Source organism: Panthera tigris, chromosome C1, assembly GCF_018350195.1.
Source record: "Panthera tigris isolate Pti1 chromosome C1, P.tigris_Pti1_mat1.1, whole genome shotgun sequence".
Lineage (NCBI taxonomy): Eukaryota > Metazoa > Chordata > Mammalia > Carnivora > Felidae > Panthera > Panthera tigris.
Genome location: NC_056667.1, coordinates 25,110,806 through 25,133,496, shown reverse-complemented (window position 1 = coordinate 25,133,496; position 22,691 = coordinate 25,110,806). Strand labels below are relative to the sequence as shown.

Genomic DNA, 22,691 nt, shown 5'->3' with positions numbered 1-22,691 from the left:
TCTGCTTTGCGTGAGTGAGTGAGAGAGAGCCAAAGAGGGAGCATACACTTGAAAGATAGCAGTAGCTATCAAAAGCCTGAGCTAGAACAGGGAGTGCCAGCCAGAGAGATGGAGGGAGAGGGCGGGTACACGCACTATCTAGAGCACGCCTTGAATGAAGGCAAGAGAATTTGCTGGATCAGGACGGGGTGGGGTGGGGGAGGGGAGGCTGTAGATCCTCAGACAGGAAGACCATGAGAAAGAAGAGAGAGAACTAGAGCACTGGAGGCAAGGCAGGCAGCGGCAGAGTGAGGGCAGTCATGGGCAGGACAGGTGAGTGGGGTCAGGACACTGTTGGGAGAGAGCAGAGGTCAGGAACAGGGAGAGAGAGCTCATTACAGTAAAGCAGAGCAAACACTCAGGATCGATGGGACCTGGGTAAGTGAGAGAGGAGGGGGAGGGGGAGACGCATGCACACGTTCCAGATTGTCAGAGAGAAAGAGTCAAGAGCCAAAGCACAATCCGGGTGAGTGTGATCCTCCCCAGGGAGGAGGATGGGGCCAGCACCAGGAAGCACAGATATGACAGAGGATAGGGACAGGGGAGCAGGAACAAGAATGGGAAAACCGAAAAGCCAGGGGTTGGGGACAAAAATTAATGAGACAGAAAAGGCCAGGTGGAGGCGATGGGGGCAGAAGCCAAGAATGCAAGAATGAAGAGAGAAGGGAAAGGCTTGTTTAGCAGCAGAAGGAAGGAGACAGGCAGGCAAGAGAGTTCAGGAAGCGCGTTGTGTCTGTGTCCCCATGTTGCTAAGTCTCCCTCCCCAGCATGGGGAGCAGTTGCTGTCCTCGCCTGTGCAGTGTTTCCATACAGGAGGGTCTTTAGAATTTTGTCCTGTTTTATTTCTCAACAAGGATCGAGTACACTCTGTGCACGAGATCTGCCCTAGCTGCTGCAAAAGGAAGACAAAATAGAGCTGAGGCTTGATCATTTGGGATGTGTAGATTACCCTATCCTTAATTTGCTGTGGCTGCTGCCATCTTCTCAGTTTATGTTTTATGGTTATGAGTTCTTCCACTGAGACCTCCTAGAGCGGAATGCAAGTAGGAACTGAAACCCAATTCTGGTCAACGCTTTGGGAAAGGGAGGTGAGGCATCTAACTAAAAGAAGACTTTGGGATTCTATGGGATCTTCCATGTTTGAACAGAACTCTGATTTGTGGGTGGTGATCCTTGAAATTTCAAGTGAGCCTCATCTCTACAACTAGTTTGTCAGTTTCCGCAAGATCAGAATTATGCCTTCTACTCCTTTCTATGCAGCCTACCTGTCCCTCCTTAGAACATAAGATGGGGGGGGGGGGGATAGCTGAGCAGAGCACTGGAAATACTTGTTGACTCTGTGGTTTCAGTGATTCCCGCATTGTTGTTTTCATTATAAGAATCCTTGACAAGTGATGGCCATAATGAGGCCCAGAACTGAGTGTAGCTCTGGACAAAGGGAACTCATGGACAAGGGCCCTGCCCTGTGGCACTAAATACAGACATGCAGGGGCACCGGGGTGGCTTAGTCAGTTAAGCATCCAACTCTCAGTTTCGGCTCAGGTCATGATCTCACAGTTTTGTGAGTTTGAGCCCCATGTCGGGCTCTGTACTGACAATGTGGAGACTGCTTGGGATTATCTTTCTCCCTCTCTCTCTGCTCCTACCCCATTCACGCTGTCTCTGTTTCTCTAATAAATAAATAAACTTAAAGAAAAGAAAAGAAAAGAAAAGAAAAGAAAAGAAAAGAAAAGAAAAGAAAAGAAAAAAGAAAAGAAAAGAAAAGAAAAGACATACAAACATTAGGGAAAATCACTGCTCAAGGACCCAGGTCCTGAGTGCTGTTTGCAGGTTGCTGTCCTGCCTTGGAAGCCACAGGCCTCCGAACTTCAACTTGCTGCCTGCCAACTGGGAGTGGCCTGGATTTCCTTACCCCCACATCCCTGCCTTTTAGCCTTCACCCCCACTTTGTTCAGCTCACTGTGAAACCCACCCAGTCAGAAGTTGACAGCCTCCAAACTGAGCGGCCCTGGGAAGAAGACAACAGGACATTAATGACAATTTTAGTTTTTTGTACTAATCAATGCTCTTGTTAGTGTGAAAAATCATATTATTTCTTCCATTTATGAAACTGGCATACTCTGCAAGCAGAGAATTCAGTGTTTGTGATGGGATGATGAGTGTTGTTTTTAGATACAGGAAAGAATAGGCAGAAGGAAAAGTTCATATATAGAAATGAGAATTTTAGGAATAGCATGAAAGAAGAAAGAGGGGAACTCGACCGCAGATCTGGGTCTGCCTTCCCCACCACCCCTCCTTCCCTCCGAGGCCCCCATCCCCCAACACATGCTTCAAGGGGATGTGTAGATTTCCCGTTCTGAATCCAGATCACAGGGTGGTCCCTGAGGGAATTTCTGGCACTCTTTAGTGACTGGGATAGAAGGTTCCAGGAGGCTGTGCCAGTTCCACCTTGGAAGGGGATTGCTCTATTGGAACCGGACTGGGGACAGTTTTAATAACCACAACAACAGCCAATGTTGTGGAGCATGGAGTATTTGCCTGACACTCTACTAAGCACTTTGTGTCATTATTTTACTTTGTCCTCCTAACCAATTCGTGTATTCTTACATCTGACAGATTGAGACAGAAGGTTGGAGAAGTGTGATTTGCCAGCGTTTCCCTTCGAGTAAGCGGCAGAGCCAGGACTCAAACCCAAGTTTCCGGTCCCAAGGCCTGCAGTTTTAACCACACTGCCTAATGTAGCGCCATGCTCAGCGTTAGATCAGAGAGCACTCACTAAATACTTCATCAAGAAAACAGAGACTCCAAACACACTGGCAGCTCTTCTGGCCTTGAAAGACAAAACCAAATAAACACTTCGGCTTATTTTATTGCCTCCTGATCCGTCTCTTTCTCCCTCTGTTCTCTCCAGACCTTTAATCCCATTTCTTCCACTGATCGGCTATACACATACAGACAGATAATAAGCGCTGTGCTGCTCAGTTTCTCCATCCCAAAGGTGAAGAGGTAGATGGGGGGAGGTGGGGGGGGCGGGGACGGGGTGAGAGATGACCCCTAAGATGACCGCCAGGAAGGCCATTGTAGGAAATCTACCTCTGTGCAGATTTCAGCCCCTCCAGCAGAAGGAGGGAGTGCCAGGTCATACACTTCATACACAGGCAGATCCGATTTCAAATCTCACCTGGCGAACCACACCTGGCCGTGTCCTTCCGCGGGCAGGCGTGTCTCAGGCCTCATCACCCTGGGCTGATGGAAAGCCAGTGAGTATGTGTGTGACCTATAGGAAGCATCTGGTTGACATTTCACTTCTGCCTCTTTGCTCCCAGCATCCGCCTGCTCTTCTGCCCTCAGAGCTCGCTGACCGTGCCAGCCCGCAGGCCATGGAGAATGAGCTGCCAGTCCCCCATACGTCCAGCAGTGCCAGTGTCGCCAGCAGTGCCAGCAGCGGCTGCAGCAGTGGCAGCAGTGGTGGGAGTGGCCGCCCTGCCGGGCCCCAGATTTCTGTGTACAGCGGCATTCCTGACCGGCAGACCGTGCAGGTAAGATTCCAGCTGATCTAGAGATTGTATTCCTCGATCATGTTGGGGTTAGCTGGGAGGACGTGTTGGCATGGTCTGGGGAATAAATGGGCATGGGAGGTAGAGTGGGCATCGAGGAGTGTGTTCAGGGATATATGTTGAGGCACAGTTAGAGGAGATGTGACGTGAGATGGGTCCAATCAAGGAGCTTTGGGGAGAGTGGGAGAACTTCTCAGACCTGGAAAATCCCTGTCTCACCTGGTGATTCAGATCCCAGAGTGCTATTTGGGATGATAGGCAGGTGAAAGTGTAAAGGGGGTGTGGGGGTGGGGACAAGTAAAAATAACAAGCAGGAGAAATGATTGGGAGCTGCTCAGCCACAACCTCGACCCACTATCTGAAGGACCGTCGCCCCGTAACAAAACTTAAGTGTCTGCGAGGACAAAAAGGAACCCCAAGGAAATCTCCCTAAAGCAGCAGTTTGCAAAGTGTCTCCCGGGTGATGTGTGCCACAAGGCCTCCCGGGTGATGACACATGGCTCCAAACGCAGTCGTGCCCACGCATCGCCATCTGCTTTGGTACCCGCGCTGCGAGGATCACGGCAGGCCTATCTTCTCCTCCAGCTGAAAATGGTTATCAAGCACACTTCCATGGTCGAGAAGACTGAGGCTCAGAGAAGGTAGTAACTCGTCCGGGTCAAGACGAAAAACAGCACAGTGTTTGAGGTTCCCAGATAAGACAGACGGAAAAGAGCGTGTGAAGCTGACAAGTGTTTACTCCAAGTAACTTTGCTCATCCAGCATGGATGTACCAGACCAGTGACCTCATCCTGCCTTGGCCCTGGGCGCAGATTAGAGAGTGGAGGAGGGGCCACAGCAGACTGTGAGAGCGTCTGAAGACACCATCAGAGACTCTGGAATCTTTCCTCTCCAAGTTACCTGCCTCCCACGGAATAAAAGCACATTTCCCACACCCATCCTTGCCGCCCCCCACACTAGCCTCCTCCCGGCCCCTCCGATCACGAGTGTTTGAGAACAGTTCCCAGCATCCCACGTCGGGACGTGCCATCCTCCCAGCCCTCATCCCATCCCCGGATACAAGGAATATGGGGTTTCTGCTCCGGCAGATGGAATCACCCGCAGTCGTGTTGCGTACCCAAGCCAAACCGTTCAGGGTCCCTGCCGTTTCCACTCCCTGACACCAACCCTCTGGTGAGGAAGAGCCACAGTATCTCTCCGCTGCTGCTGCTGCCTGGACTGCGGGGGGTCCAGGAGATCAGGAGTCCAAGGAAAATAGAGAGGCATAGGTGAAAGGGAGAAGAGGAAGGAATTCTGGGAGAGGACAAGGAATAAACAGAATTGAGGGGAGAGAATGCTGAAGGAGAGTGGGACCTGAAGAGTTGAGATGGGGTGGGGGAAATCAGGAGACCCCAGAGCCCATGAAGAATCCACGATTATCAGCCTGGTTTTACAGTACCCCAAATCTGAGCCCACGAATGGTTTTGTCCTAGAGCCACCGACCCTAAAATCCACGCTGAGCCAGAGAGAGCCAGAGTGGATGCTTGCCAGTTGGGGGCAGGAGCCAGGGTTGGGGGAAGCCCCATGGCCAGGGAGTTAGCAGAGTTAAGGGTAGCAAGAGGGCCGAAGCCTGGCCAGGACCCTCGTGGAGCATCAGGCAGCAAGAGATGGCAGGAGGGTGACCAGGTAAGGAGGAAGGAGGAGAAATGTCCCTGGGGCTTAGGAGAAGAAGACAGAAGATCTCAGGGCTGGAGGAAAGACATTCCCTTTTCTCTGTTCCTGGGGGTGAGGGGAGGCTTTGGGGGGCTGGGAGTGAAGAGCAGGGAGCGGGATCAAAGGCAGCCTTTGTCATTTCCTAGAGACGGTGGCAGGAAAGAGGAACAGCAGTAAAGCCAGGTGATGGTGATGGTGGTCAGAAAGAGGGACCGATGGGGAGGGGGAAAGAATACAAGAGAAATGCGTCATCCCTGTGGCTCTGGTCTGCTCTCCAAGACCAAGGGGACCTTCTGAGGGACGGATAGGACTTTCCAGGCAGCTAGGGGCAGACCCTGGGAGGCAGCCCCAGCCGGGAGGCTGTTGCCCTTGTTTTCATTTGGCTAGCCGTGTTGCTAATGCTGGAATAGGCCCCCCTTCGGACCTGCCTGTCTCTCCCCTACCCGCTTCCTTCTCTCTGCTTTATTGGGCTTCGGTTCCCCTGCTGTCACCATCCAGTGTCCCAGTCACCCAGATCTGAGGGTGGGGAATGACTGGGAGGGGGGCTGCCGAACAAGCCGGGCACGGGACACAGTGTCACCGGAGGCTTACAGGACCCCCTATCTCCCTGTGCCGCACTCCCCCCCACCCCGCCCCACTACCCAGAGCTGGTCAGAGCATCACTGTGCTGCTCTGACTTTCCCCAAGGGGGCTGAAGCAGGAGCAGGTGGATTGGAGAGGAGCACAGGAGCCCAAGATGTGCAGGACAGACAGACGAGGCAGGGGAGTGTAAAGTCCAAAAGGCAGTTGCCTTCCCGCCTCCCTAGGGCAAGGGGCTAGGCCCCAGGGTTGTCCCCTGACAAGGCCTCGTCATGGAAGGGGCGGGTCCGCAGCGAGCAGGTTGACGGCGTCCCCGCGGCTCTCCCCTCCCAGGTGATCCAGCAGGCACTGCACAGGCAGCCCAGCACGGCGGCTCAGTACCTGCAGCAGATGTACGCGGCCCAGCAGCAGCACCTCATGCTGCAGACGGCAGCGCTCCAGCAGCAGCACCTCAGCAGCGCCCAGCTCCAGAGCCTGGCGGCTGTGCAGCAGGTGAGAGCGGGCCTGGCGGGTGGCAGAAGCGAGAGGGAGGGGGAGCAGGTGCCGCACGCGCTTCCCCGGGGCCTTCTCTTCCCCTGGCGAGTGGACAGGATGGTCATGGTCCTTTGCCCAAGAGAGGGTCCGGCACCTTCCCCAAGTTCACCCGGGCCCGTGAGTGCAGGGGTAGAACTCTCTGGCCGCAGGTAGAAGGGCTGGGGGGACCCCTCCTCCCCACACCACCACACCACCGGGAGGGGCCGAGGGTCCACGGGGTTGTTCACAAGAGAAGGCCGTGGCCCACCCAGCTTCCTGTCTGTCCTTGGTGGCTGAGAGGAACTCATTCATTCATTCATTCCTTCATTCATTCAACAAGTTTTATGCACCTACCACAGTCCATGTCAGACACTGAATACTGTGCACCCCGTCTTCTCAGAGCTTAAAGCGGGTGACAGCAAGTAAACAGAACCCCAGAGAGACCAGGAAACAGAATACCTAAGTCTCCGAGTTGTGATAAGCACTCCAAAAGAGGAGCAGCTCGCTCTGACTGAAGAACAAGGAGGTGCCCTGGATTGGGTGGCCAGGGAAGGCCCGTCTGCTGGGTGATGGGAAGCTGACCCTGGAAGAGTGAGAAGCCAGCCACAGGGAGGGGGGAAGGTTGGATGTGCCAGACAGCACGTGCACGACTCTCTGGCGGAGTCCGGGAGCCCGATCTGATAGAGCCGGGTGGAGCAGAGGGCTTCAGAGACCTAGGAAGATGGGTAACAGTGATAGCTAACGATTTGAGTGCTTATGTTAAATGCTTTGCCTCGTTTAATCCTTTCCGCAATGCCACAAGGTAGATTCTGTTATTATCCCCACTTTATAAAGAGGAAACTGAGGCCCGTGCTTAAGGTCACACGCAGATGAGGTAGAATGGGGGTTTGACCCTAGGCGTTTGACAACTGACCGCTGTCCTATAGTACTTCCTAAAGTCCTTCCTTTGAGAGCTCGGGGACTGGTTGGGGGAGATCTGGGACTCTAGCGATACAAACTGTTCTTTTCTAGGCAAGCCTGGTGGCCAACAGACAAGGGAGCACTTCAGGCAGCAATGTGTCTGCACAGGCCCCAGCCCAGTCATCCTCGGTGAGTAGGTTGGGGAGCCGCAGGTAGAGCCCATAGCTCTGGGACCAGGTCCTTCCTCCTTGCCCCAGATGCTTGAAGGCTCCCAGCCCCAGGTGGTAAATCCCTAGCCGTGTGCAGTCATGGCTGGAATCTATTACTCTTGCCAGAAAAAGAAGCATTTGCCTCTTTCTAACCCTTCAGTAAGTCTCTGTCCTCTTTCATGCCGGTGTCCAGGCTCTGTGTTTACAGTTCAGTCTCTCCCCCGTTGGACCCTCCCTGCAGCTCCACATGTAGGCCAGAGATGGGGCAGTGCTGAGGGGCCCAGGGACCAGAGATGGTCCTAGAGAAGGCCGAATCCACCAAGGAACAGAAGACGGGGAAAGAAATGGATGAGGGAGGCACAGAGGTTACCAACAGAACTTCCTGTTTCCCACTGTGTGTGTCTCTCCCATCAGATCAATCTGGCAGCCTCCCCAGCAGCAGCCCAGCTCATCAACCGGGCACAGAGTGTCAACTCAGCGACAGCCTCAGGCATCGCCCAGCAGGCCGTGCTCTTGGGTAACACGTCTTCTCCGGCCCTGACTGCAAGCCAAGCGCAGATGTATCTAAGGGCACAGATGGTGAGTACCCAGCCTGGGCCACGGCTCAGGTGGGCTGGAAGGACAAAGGCAGACAAGTTGGGAACTAGGAGGCTAGAGAGGTGGGTGGGAAGGAGCACCAAGGGACAGGCAGCAAGAGGTAAGGGGTGGAATAAATAAGAGGGCGCCTGGAAGGCTGAGTGGGAGCTTTGGTACAGGCTCAGTGACCCAAGGACAGGTGGGGTTCCCGGCTGAAATAGAGAAGGTTGCCCATGATGCCTCCTTTCCTTCCCTAATTGTCTTCTTCTTCTCAGAAACTGCTCCCCCAAATTAATTAGGGTAGAAAATGCAGGGGCTCATGCCCAGATGGCCAGTACACTTGGTCACTTAAGATAAGCAAACGCACAGACATCCAGGTACTGTACAGAAATGGGGTCTTGGCCCCTGTGGCCATCCTTGTAGGGACTGGCCACCGCTAGCTCAAGAGCCAAAGGTGTATTCCAGCCCAAGTCATGAAAGTGGCATTCAGCTCCAGGACATGCTGCTGCCTCCACTGCTCTCCCACCTGGGACCCCATGCCCATCAGGTCACTCTATCACTCATTAATTCAGCTTGTTTGAATGTGTAGAATGTGCTCAGGACGGTATCAGCCCTGGACGTGCATACCTAGAATCTGTCCTTTATGCCTGTCCCTAAGGGATGCAAAGGTCCTTAGGAACCTTATGGGTTCCTAACATTTAGAAGAATTTCCAGGGAAAACAGCAGCATGCTCCCCAGGAGGCGATAACTTCCAGCTCTGTGTTGGGCTCAGATCACAGACTCTGATCTTGTGTCTCCCATCCTGAAGATTTCTCCCTTCAGCTCCTTGACATGCCCTCCTGAAGACGATACAGTCCTACCTGCGCCCCCCACCTCCCACCTCCACCACCACTACCACTTTGCTTCTGTGACCAGAACTTGACGCTTGGAGCTTTTCTGGTCCTGACCCAGCACTTCCTTTCTTGACTCTGAGTTCATTGTTTGTGGATGTTCCATTCCCAGGGAATAGCTTCATAGACACACAGTATACGGAACAACCTTCTACTTCCTAGGGAACGGGACGGCCGCAGTGTGACACTGCCCAAACCTGCCCTTGTCTTCAGTTTACTCATTCCCTTGTCCTCCTCACCTGCCCCAGCTGGAGTCCTGAAGCCTGTCTGCCTCCGTCCCCAAAGCAGGGCACGCAGGCACAGAGGAGTAGACATCGACATGCCTCTCGGAGGTCTGGGGAAAACAGCCTGTGGGACACCAGCACGTCCACATGGGCACCAAGCTAGGCTCGTGGGGTGGAAGTGTCATTCAGAGAGCACCAGGTAGCCTGTACCCCATGGAAGGAGAGGCAAACATGAGTATGGCTCTGGGCACCCTGGTTCCTCTACCACTGTTGTCCCTGCACACCCCTACCAGAATCTAAATTTGGCTACAGACTGAGAAAAGAACACATCTAATTTGATCCCTCGTGCAGGGGAGTCCTGTTCTGGCCCAGACATGGAGTCAGGAGTGGGTTAGACCTGGAAAGAGGTCCTAGGGCATCTGTGTGCGCCCTAGGTCCCTGCTCCCCAGGATGCTGTGGAGAGAATGACTTCAGGGTGTCCCGGGAATGTCGGCCCCTCTAGGATGAGCTCCTCATGAGCCGCTCCAGAGGCTTCTGGAGTAAACCCGACCTGCATCCCCAGACTGGCTCTCCTCCACCCTCCCCTTCACTGCCCAGCCTGGATCAGGACTCTACAAGCCTCTTGAGACTTTCAGGTGGCCCCCTTTGGACTCTTTCCCTCTCCTGCCTCCCTGTTTCCCCATATCTGCTCCCTGGCTGAACCGTCCTGTCCTGTGGCTGAGCCCACATTGGGCAGGTAAAAGGCGCCTCGTTTCCTGTGATTCCAGGCCCAGCCAGGTAACCTGGTGCAGGTAGCTAGGAGCCTAGGCGGCACTGTTCCTTTGTCCCCTCAGCTCATCTTCACGCCCACGGCCACCGTCGCTACTGTGCAGCCTGAGCTCGGCACTGGCTCCCCCGCCCGGCCCCCCACCCCCGCCCAGGTGAGGATTCCATGCTGGTGGGAGGGCAGGGGGGTGGGCACCTCCGTAGAGGGGTACTGAGACTGGGTATGGGCACAAGGCCTGGAGGAGCTTGGACTCTGGAAAGGTTGGGATCTTCTAGGAAAGCCGGGGGGAGACAGGACATCCCGATGCTCCCAGACTTACTCTACTCCTTAATGAATTCCCTGTTGAGAAGGCCTCAGCCACCCTTGGCTCTGTTCTATTCCCTCACAAACATAGATCAGGAGTCAGAGCACAGCATACTGAGGCAAACATGGCTGCCAGTAATGGGTGGTCATTGCTAGCTTTCTACCTGACACCCTCCCCAGTATATCTTCTGCGTTGCTTTTCAAGTGGAAAATCCCACTCTGGTTATACACGCTAGCACCTCTAGTTTGGGGGAAGATGGCATGGAAGAGGGAGCAAAGATAAGTCCTGGGTCCCCACCTTCTGCTGGGAGCACACAGATACTGCTGTGGCTGTAAAGATTCTATGGGCAGTGGGGCAGAACCCCCCACCCCCACCCCAGCTACAGAATTGGAGAGCGCTTGGTAGCCGAGATCATCAGATTTGTCAGAGCAAGTCTGGCACAGCCTCCGTGCGTCCAGCAGAGGGCACCAGGGGCCAGGTTGAGTAAGCGCACGAATCCTGGCGTAAACCTTATTTATTCTGAGGACAAGATAATCCTTTGCCTGGTGGCTGTGCTGGTCAATTAACTTTCACTTTTGCCCTGGCCTTTTTGAGTGTGGGAAGCCCCATGCCCCGCTGTAGCTGGGAATTCTTTCTAAATGCAATGCATCCCATCCTGATAGTTTGGGGGAGGAGAGGAGGTAACAAGGGAGAGAGAGCCCGCCCCAGCCTAGACAGTCATCCCTTCTCAGAATTCCATTTCTTCTGCCGGTGGATGCAATCACCAGCACTCTTTCTTGTCCCCTTTAGCAACTCTACCTGCTCCTGGTTCCTTTTTCAGCCCCTAACTCATTTTCTCTCTTTCTCTCTGATTTTGCAACCCACTATCCTGTATAGCCATTCCTAGGTCCCTCCCTAACTCCTTCCCTATCTTAACTGTGTATTGCCGTTGCTCCTACCCACCTTCTCTGGACTCCTATAGACCCCTCTTTTCCAGGTACAGAACTTGACCCTCCGAACACAGCAGACACCAGCTGCAGCAGCCTCGGGCCCTACCCCCACTCAGCCTGTCCTGCCCAGCTTGGCCCTGAAACCCACGCCAGGTGGTAGCCAGCCTCTGCCTACCCCGTCACAAGGCAGAAACACCGCTCAGGGTTCCCCCGCAGGTGCCAAGCCTGGCATAAGTGACAGTGTGATGGAGCCACTCAAGAAAGGAGATGGTAACAACGGTGTGCCAGGGAGCATGGAGGGCCGGGCTGGGCTCAGTCGGATGGTGCCCGCTGTGGCTACCCACCCCCTCGCCGCACCAGGTAAGGCCTCCAGGAACAAGGATCCTATCCCTGAAAACTCAGGAGCACTATGGGGTAGGGGAAAACTTCCAAACGTTCCTTTTTCCCATGGACGTGCTAAGATACCAGCCCCATGTCTCTCTTGCCTCTTCCAATCTTGAGAAGTTCACCGGTTCCTGGTTCTGTACCAGGCCTCCTTCTAGCTTGAGAGAAGGAAGCCACATCATTTGGAATAAATGAGTCCTTCGCGATGGGCTTGAAGGTGGTGAATCTCGGAGCACACAATCATAGCTCTCAGCCGTGAGAGAGCGGAGGTTGGCAGCCGGACTATTTTGAAATTCTCTAAGTGTCAGCAAAAAGGACAGGGGCCAGCCAGATGCACGTAAGAACCACTCAGGGAGATGAGGAAGTGTGGGAAGTTGATTTTCTCATCATTCAACAGACATTTGTTGACTAATCTCTGCCAGTTACGTTGCCAGTTCTGGACGTGCAGAGATAAATGAGACTCAGGCCCTGCCCTCCAGGGAGGGCCCTGTCTGGGTGGTAGACGAGCGCCATGAAGTACAGTGTGGTAAGCGCCGTCATATCCATGAGCTCTGGATACGCGGGAGCACAGGGGAGCCATCTAGCTCTGGGGAGGGGATCCCAAAAGGCTTGCCAATGAGGGCGACACTTGAGAAAAAAAAAAAAATCTAGAAGATTAAAAAACAACAACAACAAAAACCAGATTACTTGTGAGGCAGAATCTGTGGGGGGTTGGGGGAATGACTCAGCATTCCCTGAGGCTAGACCTCTCTCCCTGCCTGCTAACAGACTCCCAGCCTTGCCTACCGTAGGCAGTCTTTCTTTAGAAAAGCTGCAGAGAGGGGCACCTGGGGGGCTCAGTCGGTTAAGCGTTAGACTTCGGCTCAGAACATGATCTTGTGGTTGTGGGTTCGAGCCCCATGTCGGGTTCTGTGCTGACAGCTCAGAGCCTGGAGCCTCCTTCGGATTCTGTGTCTCCCTCTCTCTCTGCCCCTCCCCTGCTTGCACTCTGTCTCTCTCTCTCTCAAAAATAAATAAAGATTTATTAAAAAATTTAATAAATAAGTAAACATGAAAAAAATTTTTTTTAATTTTAAAAAAAAGAAAAGAAAAGCTGCAGAGAGCCTAGACTTACCAGTCTAGGGAATCAGACCAAGCTGTTAGACCATGGAAGTACATATGGTGAGAGACCACATGACTTTGCATTAAAAAGAGAATCACCCTGGTCACACCCCTGAGGTAACCAGTGACCCTTTGTCCTCATCCAGACCACTTTACCGTCCAATCTCACCTGCATTTTTTTCTTTCTTGAGAACCTATGTATGCTGGTTACTGGATTAACCAAGATGGTCAAAATACACATCCTTACCTAAGCGAGTGTGCAGTCAAAAGGAGGGAGCCAGATATATAAGCAAATCCGTTCAATTTCATAAATTCTATTATAGAGTAAGTCCAAAGTAGGTATGGGCACACATGGCCAGCTAACTGCCGGGAGGATGGGCCAGAGATCCTGTCCCTCGGAGAAAATGGCACATGAGTCTTGAAGCATGAGTAGTTCACCCTACAGACAAAGTCGGGGGAGGTATTTAAGACAGAGGAAAGCACAAGTCCAATGTCATGATAGTGAGCAAGGCAGAATCTGAGCTAAAGTCCTTTATTTACCTTTTTGAGGTTTCAAGGACAAATGGTTGGTTAATCTCTGCCTTCTGACAGTCACTGCTAAGCTGAGGAAGGCAGCCCCCAACCGAGGCCTCACTGCCCTGTGATTCCAGATGTTTCTCACCGGCTGGCATTGCTTTCTTCAGAGGTTAGTCCAGCCTCTTCTTACAGAGAAACAAACTAGGCTCAAAGGGTAAAGCCTGGAGATCTTATAATGAGTTGACAGCAGCTTGGACTAGGGCAAGGACCCCAAATCACCACTTCACCCTTCCCATTCAAACTACAAACTCTACTTCCTGAGAACCCCATTCCCACCCAAGCCAAAATGTAGCCTCTCCCCAGATCTAAGCCAGCCCCCTAGATTCTAAGGACCCTTCAAAAGCAAGGCCAGTTCTTGAGTTCTTCCTAAAGGTGCTAGGCAACCCCGGAATCTCAAGAAAACCGGGAAGAAAGGGGACCAGCACTGATAAAACATCTACTGTATACTAGATTATACACTAAGCATTTTTTTAAGTTCATTTATTTATTTTGAGAGAGAGGAAGACAGCGTGAGTGGGGGAGGGGCAGAGAGTGGGAGAGAGGATCCCAAGCAGGCTGTTCGATCTCATGAACCATGAGATCGTGATGTGAATCAAAACCAAGAGTCAGATGCTTAATCAACTGAGCCATCCAGGCACCCCCATACCCTAGGCATTTTTATGCACACCACCCCTTTTAACCTTCAAAAGAACCCAGTAAGGTAGCCATGTTTATCCATTTCGGGTAAGAAGACTAACCCAGAGAAGTTGCCCAAGAACTTACTACATAAGCCACTCAAGGTCACATAAGTAGTAAGTGGCAGAACCAGGAACCAATTCCGTGGCTGGCTTAGCCAGATTCTGCATTTTTTTAAAAATGTTTATTTATCTTTGAGAGAGACAGAAAATGAGCAAAGGAGGGGCAGAGAGAGAGGGAGACACAGAATCCGAAGCAGGCTCCAGGCTCCGAGGTGTCAGCACAGAACCCGACGTGGGGCTCGACCCCACAAACCGTGAGATCATGACCTGAGCCAAAGTTGGCCACCTAACCACTGAGCCACGTGGGCACCCCCAGATTCTGTATTCTTAATCATTAAGCCATATTTGCCTCTTTCATTTCTTATAGTAATTTGGGCCTTTCCTAGGCCTTTCCTGTACCTGATCCCAAGCTCACAGTCTGATGGTTCTAAATTCTGCAATTTACAGAGTCTAGTGGGAGGCTTTCTTCTCTTGAACCTTGTAAAGGTGAACACCAGTGAATTACAGGCTGAGGTCCAGGGCCTCAGGCATGGCCTGGGATTAGGGTTATGTGTGTATACGCAATACAGAGAGCAGTGGTTCCACAGAACTTTCCTATGGAGCAGCTGTGAGCCGTATCTAGACCACACAAATCGGTGGGCTTTGCATGGTTCCTGCCTCCTACCGGCCCCTCCCATTCTTTCTTTCTCCTTCTACCCCTTCCTCTCTGTAAGCCCTTGGTTCCACTGCCCCACCCCCACCTCCTAAATGGAAGGCAGTGGGGAGGGTTAGGATGCCCTGGATCCTCTCAGGGCCTCTGGAACAAAAAACAAGATGGAAATAATCCCTATGACCTGGTGGGGGCAGCCTGAAGCAGCACCTGCCCTGGGTCCTGGGTCCCCAGGCAGAGGTAACTTCTGGCCTCCTGCCCAGCCAACCCACTGCAAAGGAACGGAGGGATCAGAGCATGTGCGCATGCGTGTGTGTGTGTGTGTGTGTGTATGAGAGAGAGAGAGAGAGAAAAGGGGGGTGGTAGGTTTTGTTGGTTATTGGAGCATTTTCAAGCTGGCTGGCTGGTTGCCCCCAGGGAGAATAACCAGTGGAGACCTATGGTGAGGGGCAGTGGGGGATCATAGCGGAGAGGAATGTGTCCCCCTGGGGGCCGTGTCCTCCCAGAACAGGCAAATGCTATAGTCCCAGCTGGGACTGCTCCCACTGACAGCTGTTTGGGGGCAGAGCCCCTCCCCCATGGCTCCCTGCTGTTCCTGCTCCTGTCACCTTGGCAACCAGCTTCTTTAGGATCTGCAAATAGAAAAGGTCCCTTATGCCCTGAAAAGGGGTGGGTTGGTAGGTGGGGGGAGGGGAGTAAGGGGTGGAGAGCAGAGCCTAAGAGGTTGGGCTTTCTCGGAAATTCAAGGATGGAACCAGGGAGGGCAGAAGTGGGGCAGGCGGCAAGGTCCAGTAGGCCTGGCCTCCAGGGAAACCGAGTCCTGAGGGAGCTGGCCCACAGCAACTCACAGTAGGCTTGGTTCTTGGAGTCCTCATTCTAGGGGATAAACCCAGGACCTTGGTTGCACACTCAGGCCCAAAGGTGAGGAGAAAGTTGCTGACCAGGAGATAGATGCTATGAAAAAAAGAGAACTGACAGATCGTGGAAAATTCTAGACCCTTTTCCCACAATTGTGCTCCAGATGCCAGGTCTTTGTTCTGTCTCCTCATCTCTCCTCAGGTCTCATCAGAGGAGAGAAAATTCTCTGCTGGGAAGGCCTGCCACATAGCGGCTTTGTTTCATCACAGAGAGGGGTTTGTGTCAGGGAATAGTGATTTCTGTCTGCAATAGGCCTGACAATGTGATGCTTGCTGATTCCAGGACTCTTGGGGACCCCATTTCTCTCCCACAGCAGCTGCCAAACTGTGAGGTAGACACTTTTACTTAGAGAATCCAATAAAAAACAAAATATACAAGTGGGCTCATTATCTAGCTGGAGTCAAAATTTGCAACAATTTGATGTTAAATATCGTGCAATCAGCCACGAAGGTCATTTCTACTATCCACTGTAGGACCAAATTTAGATTACCAAGAAGTTCCTCTTATGTCAGGAGAAAAAATCTAGAGGGTATCAGTGGAGGAGTTTTATAGTTTGCTTAACATACCTCATCGTGGGTGTGCACACATGTGCACGCTCACGTGTGTGTGTGGTAAGAGACAGAGACAGAGAGACAGAGACAGAGGAAGAGAGTACCAGCTGTGATACACAAAGGGCCTTGGAACTGTTGAGCCTTCCTTCTTTCCTGAAATCCTTCACCCCTAGGCTCCCGTCTGATTACTTCCATGGATTGTTGCCAGCAAATAGTAATACTTACCAGCTAATGAACAACGGTGTCCCAGGCACTGTACGAAATACCTCACCTACATACCTCATTTAATCCTAACGGTGATTATTCCATTCCCCAGATGAACAAGATATGGCTCAGAAAGACTAATTAACTGTCGTCCCCAAATAGTTTCTCTCTGTCTCTTTAATTGTTGAGTTCAGCTCAATAAATACTCATTTAGCACCTATTATGTGCCAAACATAATGCTAACCATATGGGAGTTGCAGAGATGAACAAGAGTTTAAATTCTAATTGGGGTTGTGGAAATCTGAGCTGTGCCTGAAAAATGGGTAAGTTTCAAGAAGGGAACAGAAGGAGGATGATCTCAGCTGGCACTGGCAGGCACCTAAGCCCAGAATGGCCGCGTGTGCTTGTGACCATCTGTGCGTGTAGGTGGGGCCTGCCCCTCCCTCCTTTTCCCTTGCCCCACTGCCATTAGCTGTGGGACTCCCAAAAGACTCAGCCCTGTCCTCCTGGTGTTTTACTCCAACACTTACCCCCTCAAGGAGCTTGTCTGTTCTTACATTTCAGACACCTACCACCTGTCTGCAGGTGACTTCTCAGTACGGTCCATCCCTGTCTTTCTTCCCCCTCCCTATAGAGTTCCTGTCTACAGGATATTCCCCCTTGGATATCACCCCACCTGCATACACAGCTTTAAAATTGACAGAATTCATAAACAAAACAAAAGCAAAAACCTGGATGTCTTCCTCTTCAGGAGGATCCCCTTTCCCAGTTTCCCGGCCCCCACCCATAGCCGTGAGCTACTCTTATACCCCAGGCTCACGGTCTCAGGGTTATATTGACTTCATTTTCTTCTGCCGCAGAGGCAGAGTGCTATAATGGGAAAAGCATGGGCTTCAGAGTTAGATCTGGTTTCAGACCCCAGCTTCCCCACTTACTAGTTTTATGACCATCATCAAGTTACTTAATCTCTGTAAACCTCAATTTCCTCACCTATAAAACAAAGATGACTGCACTTCCCACAGGCTGTAAAGATGAGTGCAGTGGGCTGCAGAGGTGACCAGCACAGAGTAGGCTCACGACAGATAGGAGCTCCCTTTGCCCCTCAGTCCCACCTTCCATCACCACCCAGCTCATCACCAGGCGTTGATGATCCTTCCTCTGTATTGGCTCCCTGCTTCACTCCAGGCCTGCTGCCTGTAAAAGGCTCAACTGATGGTCAGGAATCCCTACCCACAGCTGCTAGAATCATCTTCTTCAGAGACTGTTATTTCTTTCTTGTTCAGAAACCTTCACTGTGTCTTTGTTTCCTACTTTATCCATTGCAATGCCTAGCCTGTAGGAGGGACTCGATAAATAGCATGTTAATGACTTCTGATAAGACTGACTCTGACTCCATGGGGGCCGGCAAGACCCTCCCCACATTGCCTGATGAACCACTCTAATCGCTCATGGCTTCCTTACACGGATCTCCTGCCTCCTCTCCCCGACTCCTACCCTTTTGTGACTCACTTGACCTGTCACGTGCCTTTTACCTCCCTGCCTTCTGGTATAACACTCCCTCGTCATTGGCCTTCCCTCCAAGATTACCTCCAAAGGTCTGAGCAGCCTCCAACCACTATTCCAAGGCCAAGGCTTGCCATTTTCCTTGGTGCCTACTGACTTGAATTATTCACTTGCCCATCAGCATTTTTGAGTGTTTGTTGTGTGTAAGGCGCCGTGCCTCATTTGTCAAGTAAAGTCAGTTTTCCCTTAACGCACTGCATTGTAGAAGCCAAGTGGAAACCAGTCTCAGTTCTTGCTTGTAAAATGGGAACACTGCCCGTTTGCTTCATAGCCTCATTGTTATGAAGACATGAGATTCAGATTACAAAAATGCCTGAAGAGGTTCAAAGCAACATGCAAATAGCAGATCGTATTTGAAGAATAGCTTCCATCTGATAAGCATCTACTAGGTCTGAGCAAAAGCAGTAGACCTTTTTGTAATTCAAACATAATATTCCAGGGCACATGGGTGACTCAGTCGGTTGAGCGTCCGGCTCTTGGTTTAGGCTCAGGTCATGATTTCACGGTGCGTGAGTTCGGGCACCGTATTGGGTGCCTTCGTTGACAGTGCAAAGCCGGCTTGGGATTCTCTCTCTGTATCTCTCTCTCTGCCCCTTCCCTGCTCACTCATTCTCTCCCTCTCTCTCTGCCTCTCCCTTGCTGTGCTCCCTCTCACTCTCTCAAAATAAATAAACTTTAAAAAGAAACTTAAGATTCCATGTGATGCTAACATCTACTCTATGTGGTATATATTACCACTTACAGAACAGGAAATCAAGATGCAGGGAGGTTAAGCAATCTAAGGTTGCACAGTCTCCAGGTGGCAGAACCAAGATGCAAACCCAGATCTGACTCTAAAATCCACGCCGTTAGCCAGGTACCCTGTACTGCCATCCCTCTGCCAAGGGTCGGGTCGGGGCAGAGATGCAGCAACCAGTTTCTTTATTAATGTTCCAAGTGGCCTTATAAGGAATTCTGCTCACAGAGGATATTTGGTAGTTTTGCCAGACGCTGCAGAGCGGGCCGAAAGACATCAAGGCACAGGCAGGCCACCAGAGAGTGCCCCAGCAGTTGGCAGTCCTGTTTTTATAACCTAGTTTCTTCTTACAGGGAAACTTCCCTTAGTCTCCACTTTCCCCCTCAGACTCCTGGTCCTCAGCACCAAGGAACCACATCAGAGAAACTTCGTGTGGCTGCAGCTTTAGGTTTCTCCAAAAGGAGCCTCCGTGTCTATCTGTGTGTGCGTGGAGCTCTGACTCTAACGTCAGCCTCAATCTCAGTTACCCTCGAGGCCTGATCCCATGAGATCTCTTCAGAGAGGAGCAGCCTCTGGCGGGTGCTAGCATAATCTAGAAGCATCCTAAAACTGCCTCCTCTTCTGGCCCCTCTTCTATAGAGGCCCTGAGTTCAGCTGTACGGGATGCCCTACAGGTGCCTGAATGCACCAGGGTATCTTAAGGCTCCGGGTCCCCCACATGCTATTCCTTTTGTCATCTTCTTAACTCTGAGTCATCTTTGTTTTTAAATTTTTTTTGAAATTTATTTATTTATTTTGAGAGAGAGCATGCGCGCCAGTTGGGTTAGGGGCAGGGAGAGAGAGGGAGTGAATCCCAGGCAGGCTCCTTACTGTCAGCGCAGAGCCTGACATGGGGCTCGAACCCACGAGCCGCGAGATCCGCGAGATCACCATCTGAGCCGAAACCAAGAGTCAGACACGTAACCGACTGAGCCACCCAGGCGGCCCTTAACTCTGAGTCATCTTAAACGTTGCTTCTGGGAAGCCTTCTCTGCTCTCCTCAAGCTGAATCCCCATTTCTGTGTTCTTGGTATCCCGTGCTTCTCTCCTATCGTCACATTTACCAAGATACACTGAGTAAACATCTCTTTTACTAGACTATAGTGTATCCTAGGAACCATGTTTCAGCCAGCACCAAACATAGTACTTGCTTTGTAGAAGGTGCTTGCTAATGTTTGCCGAGTCAATGAATGGTTAAAAGCATCTCTTCATTTTCTAAACCGTGAAGAGTAGTGGGCAGCAAAGAATTATGTCATCCTCTCTCACAGGCATCCCTCCCTCACCCAGAGACCAGGTAACTCCAGTAACTCTAGTCCATTATAGCAGAGTCCTAGAAAAATAAGTATACAAGAAAGCCTGCAACCCATGAGGAGATGTTCAATATATTTTGGGACAAGCTTCCATATATTTTGGGACAAGAGTCTCAGCATTTCTGGGGCAGTGAGCTGTTTCTTGCATACTTGAAGCCTTGAGATCAATAGAGATTAATTATTGATGAATTCTGACAGTGGATGCAATGAAGGGGGCCTGCCCGTAATCCCTCCTGCCTGGGGGACCTTAATCCTCTTGTTGCTAACAACCAACTGGTTTGGGAGCAGTGAATTGGCCTCTTGAGATTCTAAGCAGTGTTCAAGGTTAGAGCACCAGACGGGAAGATGAACATGGCCTAGAGTCTCTCCTTCTAGCTTACATTTGACCGCAGGACACGGCAGCACAAAGCGGAGAGACCTTGGTGTAGCTCAGAGAAAGGGAAGAGTCCCCCTGGCTGTAAGTCCTCTCTCTTTCTGGGCTCTAATTTGTGGAGGCCCTGGGCCTGCCTCTCCCATGCTCCATAACAGAAAGGGCTGATGGGGCCTTCCAAACTGATGGGGCCTTCCAAAGTGGTGGTTGAGGTCCCTTGGAAGCAACCCGTTGTTCCTTAGGAGCAGTGGACTTCACAGCAGGAGGGGATAGGGGAGCCACAATGGGTGCAAGGGAGAAATGAAGCTACTGGGCATTAGGGAAAATTAAGAAAAGAAAAAAGAGACTTCTGTACCTTAACATTTCATAAACTAATATGCCCCATCCTAGCTGTAGGGAAGAGGGGCATGGCCTGCTCCAGTATCATGGCTGCAATCAGATATTACCCTCGCCACCCCACACTGAGTGGGAGGGCATGGCAGAGGGAGAAGCATTCATTGATCTTACCGTGATCACCAGCAGACGTTCGCTAAGCATCTCCAAACATCTGGAGTATCATGTCAGACAATGTGGAAGGTGAAAGACACATAAAAATAATCCAGCTAAATTAAAGCACATATCTTTAAAAAAAAAAAAAAAAAACATTTATCTATTTTTGAGAGACAGAGCAAGAGTGGGGAAAGGGCAGAGAGAGAGAGAGACATAGAATCTGAAGCAGGATCCAGGCTCTGAGCTGTCAACACAGAGCCCGACGCGGGGCTCAAACACTCGGACCGTGCAATCATGGCCTGAGCTGAAGTCAGATGCTTAACCGACTGAGCCACCCAGGTGCCCCAAAAGCACATCTCTTAAATTAAAAAAAAAAAGAAAAGAAAAAGAAACAGAAACAGAGAACATGCCTTTGACTGAAAAGGATAGTTGGATAGATAGGAAGTACACACACAAAAGAGTAAAAGTATTGCCGTTTCATTTAATCTAGGACACCACTGATTGTGAGGTGTGGCATTATTTTACTAAACTCTAAGGAGGAAAAACACTGCCATTGAACCAACAGCAACCGCGATACGCATGCCAATTTAAGGGATGTTATGTTAAAATGAGAAGGGGAATAAGAATCAATTTTTAAGGGGCGCCTGGGTGGCGCAGTCGGTTAAGCATCTGACTTCAGCCAGGTCACGATCTTGCGGTCTGTGAGTTCGAGCCCCGCGTCAGGCTCTGGGCTGATGGCTCGGAGCCTGGAGCCTGTTTCCGATTCTGTGTCTCCCTCTCTCTCTGCCCCTCCCCCGTTCATGCTCTGTCTCTCTCTGTCCCAAAAATAAAAAAAATAAAAAAAGAATCAATTTTTAAGAATCAAGGAAATATGTATACAAGATAGTACATGTTAAATCACAAACTAATCCAAACAAACAATAAAAACTTTCAGGAATTCTGAGGGAAAACCCATAATTGAGGGTTAAGGCAAAGAGGGAGACAACAGGAGCTGAGCCTGAGCCAAAGAAGCTTAAGCCTTGGATCACTGAAGCAGAAGGAGGGCATTCCAGAAAATGGAAGCACTGAAATCAAAGCCAAGCAGGCACGTTAGGATATGACGTTTTATGGACAGCGAGTAGAGCAGTTGGGGTGGGTTGTGAGTCAGTGCAGGTAGGTAGTGAGCGGGGGTTGGACAGGAAGAGGGTCTTCAATAAACCAGGGTGCTGCTTAAACTAAAATGATCTGTGGGTTTGTATCTCTCTCATCCATGCTCTGGTTCTGAAGAGGAAAAGTTCTGTGGAACAAACAGAGTCCCACCATGTTGTCATTCATTCATTCATTCATTCATTCATTCATTCCCCAATACTGATTGAGCATCCACTAAATCCAAGGTTCTTTGGATGAAACAAATGAATCCCATAAATTCTGCCTCTGAAAGGAGATAAGTCATTTACTGAAATAACTATGAAATAGGTATCATCATTACCCCTTTTAAAGATGATGACACAGAGGTTCAGAGAGGTCAAGTAACTTGCCCAGCAGTGTACTGCTGGTAAGTGGCAGAGCTAAGATTCAAATCCGAGCACTTTGACTCTAGAGCTTATCCCTGACCGCTGGACATGCTGCATCTCTGAGGGCCGTGCAAAGCAGAGAGATCTTGGTGTAGCTCAGAGAAAGGGAAGAGTCCCTTGGCTGTAACGGCAGGGAAAGGATGACGAGGGTTTGATTTGTGTGACACTCGAAGCGGGATGAGACAAAGCACAAGTTCTGTACAGGGGACAGTGAGTAGTAGATTGCTGTGATGAAAGAAATAATAAAAATTCAAAGGTTGTAATGAGATCTTGAATGCCAAGGGCTTTAGACAACAGACAAAGGAGGATCCCCGATGGCTTTTAATCGGGGGT

At 51.0% G+C, this 22,691-nt stretch overlaps 1 protein-coding gene and 1 long non-coding RNA gene across 3 annotated transcripts in view; one reads left to right on the top strand and one right to left on the bottom strand.

Annotated features, from left to right (window-relative positions):
• PHC2 (polyhomeotic homolog 2) overlaps positions 1 to 22,691 on the top strand; it is a 115,445-nt gene that overhangs the window by 58,725 nt on the left and 34,029 nt on the right. The window contains exons 2-7 of one of the 2 annotated variants that reach the window (XM_015542197.2): positions 3,366 to 3,578; positions 6,201 to 6,359; positions 7,392 to 7,469; positions 7,904 to 8,068; positions 9,947 to 10,099; positions 11,226 to 11,538. In XM_015542197.2, coding sequence (XP_015397683.2) covers positions 3,420 to 3,578; positions 6,201 to 6,359; positions 7,392 to 7,469; positions 7,904 to 8,068; positions 9,947 to 10,099; positions 11,226 to 11,538 — 1,027 coding nt within the window. In that variant the 5' untranslated portion in view covers positions 3,366 to 3,419. The remainder of the gene's footprint in view (positions 1 to 3,365; positions 3,579 to 6,200; positions 6,360 to 7,391; positions 7,470 to 7,903; positions 8,069 to 9,946; positions 10,100 to 11,225; positions 11,539 to 22,691) is intronic. The other variant, XM_042996371.1, reaches the window with a different exon arrangement.
• LOC122241163 lies at positions 10,599 to 13,547 on the bottom strand. Its single transcript, XR_006221159.1, has 3 exons — positions 13,204 to 13,547; positions 12,911 to 13,102; positions 10,599 to 12,209 (listed from the first exon to the last, which is right to left on the bottom strand). It is a non-coding gene; the product is annotated as an uncharacterized LOC122241163 (long non-coding RNA).